Here is a 14,204-nt window from a genome sequence, read left to right on the forward strand (position 1 = left end):
GAAAGATGGAGGCAGCAGTGTAGTTTTGAATCTCCTCAAATCCTCTCATGGAAATAGATCAAACCAAACAAAAAACCCATAAGTAGCCTTTACCACAAAACTAGAGGACAGTTTTCCCTATGAACCCCAAAACAAGAGGGTGGGGCAAACCATCACCAATGGGCACCAGACTTGCCTGGTATGGCATCCACACAAGAGAGAGTGGTAGACAGTATGCCTTCAAACTGCCAGCAGAAGTTCACTGGAAAGTACCATGGGCCAATGTGAGAACAGCAGCTGAAACTGAGGGGTTTTGCCCAGTCACAAAGTGAGTAAGTACAAGGGACCTGTGATAGACTCTGAAGCACTGAAGCAATCTAGTCCCTTCCCACTCTTGAGCCTGAGCAGCCAGAGCTCCTTTCCAGGATGCGGCCCTGGAAACACAAAGGAAAAACTACTGGGAGGAACAACAGATACAAAGGATAAAAATCAGGGAGGAAACAGAGCTAGGAAATGTCAAAAAGCAAAACACCATGTCATTTGATACTACATTTTTAAAAAAGAGAAGTTTGGGGAAGTTTTAGAAAAGTTATCCTTAACACCTCCTTTTCAAAGTGCAGAAAAACCAATTTCACCTAAAAATGAATAACAGAAAAGGATCGTAGTCAAATCCCATACAAAGATATTATAAGAAAAAAGAGAATAAGCAGCAGAATAGCATCCTGTCAGACAATAAAAGCCAGTCAGAAAAGACAGGCCCACAAGCTGATCCAAAGAGTAATCTGCTATTTCAAAACTAGCTAAAAGACATTAGGAAAAAACAATGCAAAAGATGAAAGGACCATGGGGGGCAGGATGGGAAGTTACTGAATGAGTACTGTACAGAGTTTTTGTTTGGGATGATGAAAAAGTTCTGGAGATGGATAGTGGTAATGGTGGAACAAAAGTATGAATCTTCTTAATGCCACTGAATTGTACACTTAAAATGGTTAAAATGGTAAATTTTACATTATGTGTATTTTACTGCAATAAAAAGGTGAGAAAACAATATAAATCAAAATTAGGTGAGATGGTAGAACTCAGAACAGGATTAAAAACAAAAGAAAAACTTCAGAAATGAAGACTAAAGTAAAAAGAACACAAGAATGAACAGGCTGGGCATGATGGCTACATTTTAAAAACCACCTGTAATCCCAGCACTTTGGGAGGCCAAGGCAGGTGGATCAGTTGAGGCCAGGAGTTCAAGACCAGCTTGGCCAGCATGGTGAAACCCTGTCTCTACTAAAAATACAAAAATTAGGCTGGGCGCGGTGGCTCACACCTGTAATCCCAGCACTTTGGGAGGCCGAGGCGGGTGGATCACCTGAGGTTAGGAGACTGAGCCCAGCCTGACCAACATGGCAAAACCCCGGCTCTACTAAAAATACAAAATTAGCCAGGCATGGTGGCGCATGCCTGTAATCCCAGCTACTCGGGAGGCTGAGCCAGGAGGATCGCTTGAACCTGGGAGGCAGAGGTTGTGGTAAGCCAAGATCGTGCCATTGCTCTCCAGCCTGGGCAACAAGAAGGAAACTCTGTCTCAGGAAAAAAAAAAAAAAAAAAATTAGACAGGCAGGGTGACATGCACCTGTAATCTCAGCTACTCAGGAGGCTGAGGCATGAGAATCGCTTGAACCCAGGAGGTGAAATTTGCTGTGAGCCAGGTGGCACCAGTGCACTCTAGCCTAGCAACAGAGAGTCCGCCTCAAAAAGAAAAAAAAAAAAAAAGAAAAAGAAAAAGAAAAAAAAGAATGAATTAGCATAATGGATAATGCTTTTAAAAAAGAAGAAATTTTTAAAAATCAAAAAGAAGATAATAAAAAGAATTCTAGACAAATGGCAAATAACAAAAGATAGGCAAAAAAGTCAGGACAGTTCTGAAAAGAGTAATGCAAACACATAGAAACGTAGTATACCATAAAAGTGACATTTCAAATCAATGGGACAGATTATTCTGTAAATTGTAATATGTACATGTTGGGGTAAAAATAAATAATTTATCTGGAAGAATCCTTAAAGTGGCAAAAGTAGATGCTTCTAAGGGAGGGGGTAGGTGGTGGATGGGAAACTTGGGGAAAGGGTGAATTTCCATTGTCATCATTTTGTATCTTTCCAATGCTCTATCATGTGAATCTATTACCTTTTAAGTCTAAAATGCCTGTGTTCAAATCCCAGCTATTGCTAGCAGTTGCTAGCTAGCTCTTAATCTTGGGCAAATTCTTCAGATTCTCTACTTCCTTATCTGTGAAATGGGATGAATAACTTAGCCAGGTGCTGCCTGGCACAGAATAAACTCTCAATAAATATAAATTGCTGGTGGAAACAACCCAAATGTCTAGTAATGGATGAATGGATAAGCCAATGTGGTGTAGTCATACAATAAGAATACTATGCAGTATGAAAAGGAATAAACTTCAGACACACACTACAACATAGATAAACCTTTAAAACATAGTATTAAATGAAAGAAGCCAGATACCAAAGGTCACATGTTGTATGATTCCATTTATATGAAATGTCCAGAAAAGGTAAATCCAGAGATTGGTGGTTGCCTGGTGTCAGAGGGAGGAGGGAATTGAGGAGTGACCGCTAATGGGTAGAGGGTTTTTTTGCAGGGGATAATGAAAAGGTAATGGCTCAGATAGTTGTAATGATTGTACAACCTTGTGAACATACTAAATGCCACTGAACTGTACGATTTTTGTTTGTTTTTTGTTTTGAGACTGAGTCTCGCTCTGTTACCCAGGCTGGAGTGCAGTGGCACGATCTCGGCTCACTGCAACCTCCTGCTCCCAGGTTCAAGCGATTCTTGTGCCTCAGCCTCCTGAGCAGCTGGGATTATAGGCATGCGCCACCACGCCCGGCTAATTTTTGTATTTTTATTAGAGACGGGGTTTCACCATGTTGGCCAGGCTAGTCTCGAACTCCTGAGCTCAAGTGATCCTCCTGCCTCAGCCTCCCAAAGTGCTGAGATTACAGGCCGCTCCCGGCCGAATCGTATGGATTTTGAACAGTGAATTTTATGTTAGGTGAATTATATATCAGAAACTAATTTTTTAAAAAGTAAACTACTGATTTTCCCATGGTGACCATCCACTGACCCCATCTTCCCTTCCCCTACCCATTCCTCTCCTGCCCTCCCCCCACCGCCCCCAACCCTTTCTACCTCCCGCTGTGCCTCGAGGGGCGGGGGTGGGGGGCTCCCCCTAAGGAGCGTCTGTGGACAGTTGGGCGCCTGCGTCTTGCGGCTTTTGGAGGGGGACCCAGGGCGCGCGCGCGCCCACCACTCATCCTGTGAAAATGGACGCTCCAAGCCGTTTTTTTCTCGTGTCCTTCAGTTAATGGTGATGGCCGAGAAGGTTGCACGTGCTGGAATGGGTGGAGGAGGACCTGGCGGCCTCTTAATATTTAAGTCCCTCCAGAAGCTTGATTTAGTATGCCTGTAACCTCCGGATGCCGCGGTCTGAAAGCCAGGCTGGCTGCCTGCAGGCGCTTGCAGACGCTGAGGACTTCGGAGACCCACAGGCCTTACCCCTTTGCACACAGTGTGACCCAAGCCCATTGCTGAACCTCACTAGTAAAGTGGCACAGTGTTACTGGTGTTGTGTGTTGTTGTGAAGGTGAACTGAAGTAGTGCGTCTCACTGCCCCTTGCATAGGTGTTGGTTGAGTAAATGGAGATCTATACTCTGGGGTCTGTTCTGGGCCAGCTTCATGCTGCTGCAGTTCATTTGGCTGGGCCCCAGGTTATCAACTGCACCTAGGAGAACTGTGAGCCCTTGCCATTCCCCTGGTAGATTTCCCCTATGTTTTGTACTCACTTTCCCAACTGTGATCATATATGTATAAGGTAACCCAAACCTGTTGATGAGACCTGAATCTTATTTTCTAAAATACTTATCTCATAGGCCATGAGACATAAGGCCATCATCCATGGGAGATTTTGTACATTTCTTTTGGTCTACCCAGCCTCATCTTCTGCCATCTTCAATTTATATCCAAATTTTATTCTTTTAGTCCTAACCTCAGATTCTGCATCTTACTTCTGCCATTTTCCCCATTTCTGATTCTTTGTATAAGCCCATAAAATCTCTCCCCATTTGACCTTCTTAGTCCTGGAACGTGTTCCTTCCTGTTTCCTCAATTCTTATCCCTTTCTGTCTATTCTCCCATCCAACTTTTAGTTCCCTCTTTTTTTTTTTTTTTTTTTTTTGAGACGGAGTCTCATTCTGTTGTCCAGGCTGGAGTGCAGTGGCATGATCTTGGCTCGCTTCGACCTCCACCTCCTGGGTTCAAGTGATTCTCCTGCCTCAGCCTCCTGAGAAGCTGGGATTACAGGCACCCGCCACCACACCCAGCTAATTTTTTGTATTTTTAGTTTTTAGTTTCACCATGTTGGCCAGGCTGGTCTCGAACTACTGACCTCAGGTGATCCACCCACCTCGGCCTCCCAAAGTGCTGGGATTATAGGCATGAGCCACCACGCCCGGCCATAGTTCCTTCTTTCTAATGCAGCCTTTGGTCCCCACCCCCACCAAAGAAAACCCACAGTCAACAGCATCTCAAAACTCAAAAGACCTCTTTATTACTTATCTATTAATCAATTCTATTACATTTCTTTATTATGTTTTAAAAATATATCAGAATAAATAAATTAGTATCTATCTATATATGTGGAAAACCAGTGGTATCCAAAGTAAAACCAACAATCTCAGCTCTTAGATTGTGTAGCCATAGTATTCAGCAATCTCCATATCTCTTTCCCTTTCAACGAAAAACTGCACTTTCCCCAAAGAGGTGTATTTGGCAGCATTCTCACGCTCTTGTTGAGCCTTTCTCTTCATGGCCTCACGCTCTGGCCTCTGCTCTTCTGTGATGGGCGTTGACATTACTGGCTCAGGAACAGTGGGTTTCCTCCATGGACGGGGTTGGAGGCTGAAGTCTTGGATTAGAAATTGATATTGAGGCTTGGGCAGTGACCGGAGACTGGTCACAGCAGTGGAAACAGGCTCCCGCTGCAGAGAAGAACAAGATGATGTTTTGTAGGGTGATGGCCTAGAAGCAGCAGATTGAGGGACAGTAGGCTGGGTAGGGTTGGCTGAACCGGGTTGGGTTGCTTTGGCTGAAATTGGCTGAGCTGGTGTGGCAGGACCTGTCAAAGATGTGTAGGTAGGAGCTGGTCGGGATGGATTGACTGCAGTCGACTGAGCTGAGTTAGTAGAATCAGGTTGAGCAGGGTAAGCCACAGCAGGCCTACGTGAGGCCAGAGGGTTTGGCCGCCGAGAAACAGGTCGAGCTTGAGGTTGGTCCAGGGTCAGAAAGGGCAAAGGTATCAACTTGACCTTCCCAGGTGGTGGCAACTCAGAGTGGGATGGAGATGGACACTCTTTTTCAGTACTACCATCTAGTTTCTGGGCCTTGACTTGAATTTTCTCCGGGCCTTTACCCTCATGTCGGGTATCCAGCCATGGTTTGAGAGCTGGGAATGGCTGGCGGTTTTGGGTGTTGCTTGAGCTTCCCAGGGTCCTGGAGGAAGAGAATCCAGTTTTCTTATCGATCTTTTTCCCGAGTGCATGGAAAACTTGCACAGACTCTAGCATGTGCATGCCTAGGGAGCTTCGGGGCTTTTTAAAGGTCTCTTGGCTAAGCTCAGGTTGATTTTTCTTCCGTTTCATATTGGGAATGGTTTGCTTCTCTTCTACCTTGACTTTGTTCCCTGACTGCTTACTCTCTTCAGATTTCTTGGAGCTGTTCTTTCTGTTCCTTTTGGTCTTTTCCTGCCCATGGCTCTTAGTTTTGCTGATCCTACTGGATGCATCTTTGTGAGGTTTGTTGCTAGAATGCTTGGCCTTGTTCACAGAAGCGCTGTCACTGACTGTAGCACTGCAAACAACCACTTCTCCCTCTAATAGGCACTCTGGGTTCTTTGGCTGGATTTTGGCCTTGGGAGCACCCTGGATAGGCTCGGAAGCTTTATGCTTGTTCTTCCTGACTTGATCAGAGTGACCCTTTATGACACATGACTTTTCCTGCGCCTGATTTACCTTGATGGCACTGGTATCTTTGGCTTTCTTTGCTGAGGGACCTTCAGGTTGATCAAGATCTTGTAAGGAACTGAAGATCGGGGGGAGGTAAGTATCCTCCACCAATGTAGTGATGTCTGCCAAATCACTGCTAGACTCAATCCCATTTTCAAATATCCCTTGGTCCTCAAGACTCAGGCTGTTATTTCTTAGATTGGCATTTTCAGAACCAGGCTGCTCCTCTTGGCCAAGAGGATCAATGCAGGCCAGAAGCGAGTGAATATCGGGGATTTCTACAGGAAGTAGTGGAGGATCTTGATTTCCTATTAGGATCTGGTGGACATCTAGAGGCTTTGAAAGGTTGGTTTTAATCTCATCCAAATTCTCATTCTCATTTTTTTCCTGGCTTGGAGCTGGAGACAGTGTCAAGAGATTAGTAGGACTCTGGACTGGAGTTATCATTGAAATGTCCCCAAGCTCAGGTGATGGGTTACTCTCAAGTGTCTGGGTATTTCTGCTACTGAAGGACTTGGAGAATTCTGGAGTTTGTGGCAGACAAAATGTCTGGCTTGGAGATTGCAATCCCAGGGAAGTATCCATCCCCAGGGAAGTTTCCATCACTACAAAGGAATCAAGGAAGAAGTCAGTCCCTGGTAAGTGAGATGCTCCCCCTACACACCAGTGCAGCAATCGGATACCTTTCCAACATGGGCAAGACATTTCTACTTGCTCTTCTTAAGGACCATGGACAAGACCCTATATTAGGAGATTGGCAGTGACTGTTCTCTTACTGGTTATCATTTGATGTGATTGTTTCTTGGTTTTCTTTGTATTTCATAGGGTTGTTGTAAGTCAAAAAGTGAAAGTGATTTTTAAAATAGGAGACGTTTTATAAAGCCTCACATTCTTACAGGGTCCTTTCAATTCTCTCCACTCTCCTGAGAGAATAAGAACACTTTACACCATGGACTAGGGTAGAGAGTGGAGCCCTTCCTCATGAAATATATAAGCAAGCACAGATTCTGAGCCTGTTTGTTTTGGAGAGGATCTCTGAACACAAGGTCTTAAATCCTATTGTAAGTTAAGGAAAATCAAAATGTCACTGCCAAAATAAGAGTTCTGAAGTGCCTTCCAAAGAGACTAAAGTAATAGATTAAGGAAGGACATTACAGTGTGGTAGTGCAGGGGAAGTGATCAGTCAGGGCACTAAAAATTGTATCCCTCAGTATGCTCTTGTGATTCTCTTATATGTAGCATAGATGGTCATTACAGTGTTCCACTTTCCCACTTATAACGTGTTCTTATATAGAGTCTGAAAATGGAGAGCACTGCCCAAGGATAGTGGTTGAAGTCTCAGGACTTAAATTCTGCCTATCCATGGACTCACCACTCAGCTACAGATTTGACCCTCCTTTTCAATGCTGACATTATTCCTCTCCTTTCTTGATGTTTGTACTCACCTTGAACACTGGTTTCTGTGATGGGTTGAGAAGACACAGAGTAATACATCCCAGAAGTAGAGACTGGTGGTAGGACATTTGTGGGCTGAACCTCCTTTAGCACCATCACCATTTCTGGTTGATGGGCAGAAGCCCTATATCCTGTGTATGACACAGAGCCATAAGATTGCAGGCAGGATAGTTGAGGCCCCAGTGTGCCTTGATTATAGTAATAGACCTGGCTTCCTATCTGGTAGGGAAGTGACAGGTTATGGCCCTGCTGATTTGGAATTTGAGTTAGTGTCCCTTGAACAAGGCTGGCAGATAGTGATGGATACAGAGGGACCATAGTATTAGTATCTGAAGTTTTATCATACTGGGCTGTCATAGACATGGAAGAGACAGCTGCGTTCTGATCAGTGACAGTCACAGTGAAGTCCCTGAGTGAGAATGACTTCTTTACTGTGCTTGCTGTACTATCCCACTCAAAAACGCCTGGATAAGAGGCAGCTGAAGTACAGATATGGCTCTGGCCAGTAACCCCAGACAACATAGTTGTGCTAGAATGTTGGTAAAGGTAGGCACTGCCCATGAGTGGCTGGAAGGAGGTGCCAGAGGCTGATGGCTGTAGCCATGCTGAGCTGATGGCTGGAGCAGAGGCTCTGGAGAAGTTGGAGATGCTTCCTGTTAAGAAAGCTGCATTGCTCACCACAGGAAGAGAGAGCTGCAGAGAATTTGCAGTTCCAGGTAAAGATGTATTTTGGAAATCTTCTGTAGGAAACAAGAGAGAGATGAAAAAACCTATGAGATTGAAAAATTCTCGCCTTATTTGAAGAACAGCATTATCTTAAGGTTGTTGCAATCAGGAAGCCTCTAATACCAATACTCACTGAGATATCAAAAGCCAAACAGTTTATGATGGCCTTGAGTGCTGAAGCAGTTTGGTCCTCTTCTGATGAACTATCTTTGTGTCCAACTTGGACACAGATGTGAAGACCCAAGTGGTCTGGTTTCATACATTATTTCCTAGGCTAGAAGCAACCTTCTCCCTTCCCTATCTTTCCCTTGAATCTGGGCTAGTATAGACTCATAACTATTTCCTAGAATTGGAGCATTTTAGAACTAGGAGGTCCTTAGAGAAGTTCTAACATTTCATTTTATGAGTCTGAGAGGTCAGATTGACCTGTTTAAGTTTTACCATTATGTTAATATCATTACCAGGTTACAGAACCTGACTTCCTTGCCAGGAGTCTTTGCTCTGAGCATAGACCAGAAACCAGGAAATTAGAACTTTTAATATGGCATTTTTTTGGTCTACTAGAATATAGTACAGCTATTACCTTTATAATCCTTAGTGTCACATTTTGCTTCTGCAGGTCATATGATATGTCCTAGAGTTTACATTTAACCCAGGCCATTGGTAAATCTAAAAGATCATTCTTTGCCCTCTTCAAGCCTGGCTTTTTGTCATAAGTCAAAATAACTACCTGATAGAAATGTGTGTGTGTGTGTGTGTGTGTGTGTGTGTGTGTGTGTGTTTATTTTATTTTATTTTATTTTTATTTTTTATTTTTATTGAGACAGAGTCTTACTCTGTCACCCAGGCTGGAGTGCAGTGGCTTGATCTCAGTTCACTGCAACTTCCTCCTCCTGGGCTCAAGCAATTCTCATGCCTCAGCCTCCTGAGTAGCTGGGATTATAGGTGCATGCCACTCTGCCTGGCTAATTTTTTGCATTTTTGATGGAGACGGGGTTTTGCCGTGTTTACCAGGCTTGTCTTGAACTCCTGACATCAGATTATCTGCCTGCCTCAGTCTCCCAAAGTGCTGGGATTACAGGCGTGAGCCACAATGCCTGGCCAAGAAATGCTTTTTGAAAGAAAAAAGCTAGTTAAACTCTGAGCTTCAGGCTGCCTGTCTATAAAGCAGTTATAAAATAATAACAGTGATAATTTATACATGAATAAAAGTGATAGATTACATATGACTTATAATGAGGAAGATATAGTAAGTTCTGAAAAAACAGACAAAATAATTAAAAACATAAAATCATGGAACTAAAACAATATATAGATATTAATGAAAATTGGGGTATGTAGCTAGCATCAAAACATAGTAAATTACTAACTAAAGCTGTTACCATACATGCAACATTAGGAAACTGAATAGTATCTACTCTTTCTTAGTGAATACTGTTAACCAAGAAACAGCCCATAATAGAATGAATGAATTTCTAACCAGCATATATAGACAGAGAAACTGTGTCAGCAAAAAGTGTATAAGAAGCAGAAAATGTATAGACAGAGAAACTGTATAAGCAAAAAGTGTGTAAGAAGCAAAAAGTGTGTAAGAAGCAGAAAAATGCAGTAAATGTGAATGTAAAATAGCCATAATATATGTGGATAGATATTTCAATAAAAACTGGTACAAAATAGAATGCAAAAAATAAGTGTAAAGGAATTATTATGCTCATTCATATTTCTATGAATATTACCCAGCAAATGACAGGTATTAATCCTAGTATAATATTTAAATTATTGTAGCCATATAACAATTAGAAAAGAACCCTTAAAAAGTATCATGAGAGCTTTAATATTTATCCTCAAAACCTAGATTATAATCGTCTCCAACATCCAGGAAAATGACATGCCCATAGCTAAAAAAAAACAACTGCTAGAATCCAATTAAAAAATGTTTTGAATGGAGGAAAGTTCAAAGGACTCCAGACAATTTGGCTTAGATAGATATGGAATTAGAGATATGTGGCTGATATGTGGCTTGACTTTTTATTCTTAGGTCTAAAAGCAGTCCATTGTAAATCAGTATGTACTCTGTTTTTGGAAGAAAGTATTAAGATAAAAAAGCAACTTTTACTTGAAAGCTACTTGTCACACAAAGGTATTGTTCTTCTGATGCAAATAACGATACATTATTTTTTCAGAAAACAATTTTATTGTTAATAGGAGAAACGTCCATATAATTTAAAAATTAGAAACAGCACACTGCATATTACATGTCCTCCAGCTCTCCAGGTAACCACTTATTAGTTTCTTGTTTGTAGGAAGCATCATTTCTTTTCTTTTATTTTGAGATGGAGTCTTGCTCTGTCATATAGACTGGAGTGCAGTGGCAAGATCTCGGCTCACTGCAACCTCTGCCTCCCAGGTTAGAGATTCTTCTGCCTAAGCCTCCTGAGTAGCTGGGATTACAGGCACCTGCCACCACACCCAGCTAATTTTTGTATTTTTAGTAGAGATGGGGTTTCATCATGTTGGCCAGGCTGATCTCGAACTCCTGACCACAGGTGATCCACCCGCCTCAGCCTCCCAAAGTGCTGGGATTACAGGTGTGAGTCACCAAGCTCGGCCTGGAGGCATCACTTCTAAAACATATATATATATATATATATATATATATATATATATATATATATATATGTATTTTCTTTTTGAGACAGAGTTTCGCTCTTGTTGCCCATGCTGGAGTGTAATGGCATGATCTAGGCTCACTGCAACCTATATCTCCTGGGTTCAAACGATTCTCCTGCCTCAGCCTCCCAAGTAGCTGGGATTACAGGCAGGCACCACCATGCCCAGCTAATTTTGTATTTTTAGTAGAGACAGGGTTTCTCCATGTTGCTCAGGCTGGTCTCGAACTGACCTCAGGTCATCAGCCCACCTTGGCCTCCCAAAGTGCTGGGATTACAGGTGTGAGCCATCCTGCCCAGCCTCTAAAGTATATTTCTAAAATATTTATGTTAAAAACTGTCAAGTGTCATCTATGTTCAAAAAGGCAACAGAAAAAAAACAACTGAATGTGACTTCTGATAAGGTGCTTTTCCTAGGTATACTGTATTCTAGCCTGTTTCCTTCCTAGTCCTTTGATCTAAGCATTTGCTAAAACCAACTTCATTTTGCTCTATTTTGAATAGATTTCACTCTGTTGTCCTTCTGCTTTTTTTTTTCAAATTTAAAACGTATTTTTTTCTTTTAAAATCATTTTATCATTCTCCACGGCCTATCCCAAGGGGAAAAGTAGGGGACCCTGTCTTTCTGCTTTAATTAAAATACCAAATTACTTACCCTAGAATACCTGCCTCCTTATAACCCAGTACTCTCCATTTTCTCTTTCCACTTAGTTTAGATAGGAATCTCCAAAACGTGAATATTACTTTTCTTTGTTTGTTTGTTTGTGACAGGGTCTCACTTTGTCACCCAGGCTGAAGTCCAGTGGTGTGAACATGGCTCACTGCAGCCTCAACCTCCTGGGCTCAAGCAGTCCTCTGATCCTCCCACCTCAGCCTCCTGAATAGCTGGCATACCCCCAACCCTGGCTGAGTTTTAAAAAGTTTTTGTAGAGATGGGGTCTTGCCATGTTGCCCAGACCGGTTGCGAACTCCTAGGCCCGAGCGATCCTCCCACCTCAGGCTCCCAAAGCATTGACATTGCAGGCATGAGCTACCACTCCCAACTGAATATTAAAAACATCACTACACATCAGTAAACATCACCAAATTTAAAATAGGAAAGTTGAAATATTAGTGAGGGAGATGGCCTCCCAAAGTGCTGAGATTACAGGTGTGAGCCACCGTGCCTGGCTGAATATTATTTAAAACATCACTAAACATCACTAAATTTAAAATAGGAAAGTTGAAATATTAGTGGAGGGAGACTATTACACATGAAACATCTCAGAATATATTGCTAGTTTTCTAGGCCACTTCGGTTTTTTCTCTGTTTCTGTTGAAATGAACACTCTCAGAAAGTCTCTGATTTCATTTTCTATACGTATACCCTTTAAGACTCAGTATCAGAAAAGAAAAGGGCCAGGGGGAATAGCCAGTCTATTATCCTAATGTAATAGATGAGGAAACAGATTTTGTGAGAGAATAGAAGTTATCTAAAGTCACACAGCTAGTAAATGTCAAAGACAAAACTGAAATGAGGTCTTTTGATTTCTGCGTCAATACTTTCCCTGTTATTCCAAGCTGTTTGGGAATATAGGGGGAAAGAAATCTAAATTTAGGGGCAAAGAAATCTCATGAAAACCTTTTTAAAAAGTTTCTTTCTTTACCTGACATGGTCAGAGAAGAAGAAACATCAACTGCAGATACAAGGGAAGAAGAGACGATACTAGCGGATGTCTGGGTGGCTGAAGCCAACCAGTGCATGTGTCCAGTATGAAGGCCACTGGTCACTGGTTACTGGTCACTGGCCCCTTGCGATGATACAAAGAAACCCCAAGATTCTACCAGGTGGCGGTAGGTTTGGTGGGAGAATGATGTCACAAAGCAGGCAGTTTAAAGGTCTGCGATAGCCAATAGGGAGGTCAGATTCCCAACAAGACAGGATTGGCTGGCAGAGGTGGTAGGAAAGCTGTAACAGCACTAAGTGGCTGAGCTCTGGGGAGGTGAAATCTGCGAGACAGACATGATAGTCCCACTTTCCCCCAGGCTTTCATGTTAGGGAGATCATCTCAATGTTTCTCATGAATGTTCACTAATATAATTAACTAACATCTATATTTTATATATTTCATATTACATAATAGTATGCATTTATAATTCTATAGTACATACACAATATCCTTGGGGGAAAGGAAAGGGACGTCTAAGTTGAGCAATTACAGTTGTTTTAAAACCATTTCAGTGAATCTGATTAATGAATTTACTGCTGCTTTTTTATTTTATTGTATTTTTTGTGAGATGGAGTCTGGCTCTGTCGCCCAGGCTGGAGTGCAGTGGCGTGATCTCGGCTCAGTACAAGCTCCACCTCCCAGGTTCACGCCAATCTCCTGCCTCAGCCTCCTGAGTAGCTGGGACTACAGGCGCCTGCCACTTCAGCCAGCTAAGTTTTTGTATTTTTAGTAGAGACGGGGTTTCACCCTGTTAGCCAGGATGGTTCGATCACCTGACCTCGTGATCCGCCCACCTCAGCCTCCCAAAGGGCTGGGATTATAGGCGGGAGCCACCGCACCCAGCCCTACTGCCGCTTTTAAGGGCCAAAGGAAGGGATGAAAGAACCCTCTTTTGTAACTCGGTTGAACAGCAAAGTTCGTTGACTGCTCCTTGCAGGAAATGATGTGGTCCAAGGCTCTTCTCTTTTAGTTTCTTCTCCTTGAATCGTACCTTCTTTGGGCTGGGCCAGGTTGGATTTGGATCTCCCTTCTCCTCTCCTTTTTTTAACCCCTTGATTTTAGGCATTGTTTCTGGGCCAAGCCTTGATCTTGCATTTTTACATTCGTGGATATTCCTTCTTGTCAACTTCCAGAGCAGGAGTCTTCTTTTCAGTGTCCCTATGTTTGGAAAACGGACTCTGCTCATGAGAAGCAAACACCAGAGAGGTAGAAGACAAGGCTGACTGCAGACCTTCCCTCTTCTAGCCTTTGATCACAATTCTTTTGCCCACGGTTTGCTACCTCTGGCTCCTTGGGCCACACAGACACCCTGCCATCCTGCTCTTTTATACGTGAGTGGCATTCAGGATACTTTGTTTCTTCTCACATAAGAGGATCCAGTGTGGCAGTTACTTATAGCCTCCTCTCCTTTGCAAACAGCCACTATAGAATCTTGGGCCTTTAGGATTTCCTATCAGCCATGCTTGGGTGCAAGGGCTAGGAAAATGAAGAATTAAAGCATTTAGTGGAGAATAGGAAACAGGGAAGTTGAGGGTACAGGGAAAAAGAGATTTGTGTGGAGTTTTTGGTTTCTGTGACAAACAATTCGAC

The 14,204-nt window shown here is 42.7% G+C and overlaps 1 protein-coding gene across 1 annotated transcript; it reads right to left on the minus strand.

Annotated features, from left to right (window-relative positions):
* Positions 1–4,579: 4,579 nt before the first annotated feature.
* Positions 4,580–12,757, minus strand: C12H2orf78 (chromosome 12 C2orf78 homolog). Its single transcript, XM_054473493.1, has 3 exons — positions 12,552–12,757; positions 7,501–8,250; positions 4,580–6,660 (listed from the first exon to the last, which is right to left on the minus strand). Exons 1-3 carry the CDS (start codon positions 12,646–12,648, stop codon positions 4,736–4,738), a joined length of 2,772 nt encoding a protein of 923 aa, XP_054329468.1. The 5' UTR covers positions 12,649–12,757; the 3' UTR covers positions 4,580–4,735.
* Positions 12,758–14,204: the final 1,447 nt, after the last annotated feature.

This window comes from Pongo pygmaeus, chromosome 12 (assembly GCF_028885625.2).
Source record: "Pongo pygmaeus isolate AG05252 chromosome 12, NHGRI_mPonPyg2-v2.0_pri, whole genome shotgun sequence".
Taxonomy (NCBI): Eukaryota; Metazoa; Chordata; class Mammalia; order Primates; family Hominidae; genus Pongo; species Pongo pygmaeus.

Excerpts from the sequence above, each read along its gene's own strand:
- C12H2orf78 (XM_054473493.1), bottom strand. The coding sequence starts at position 12,648 with ATGCACTGGTTGGCTTCAGCCACCCAGACATCCGCTAGTATCGTCTCT. Across the intron at positions 8,251-12,551 it reads TTCTTCTCTGACCATGTCAG|AAGATTTCCAAAATACATCT; the intron begins GTAAAGAAAGAA and ends TGTTTCCTACAG. Across the intron at positions 6,661-7,500 it reads CACAGAAACCAGTGTTCAAG|TGATGGAAACTTCCCTGGGG; the intron begins GTGAGTACAAAC and ends ATTCCTTTGTAG.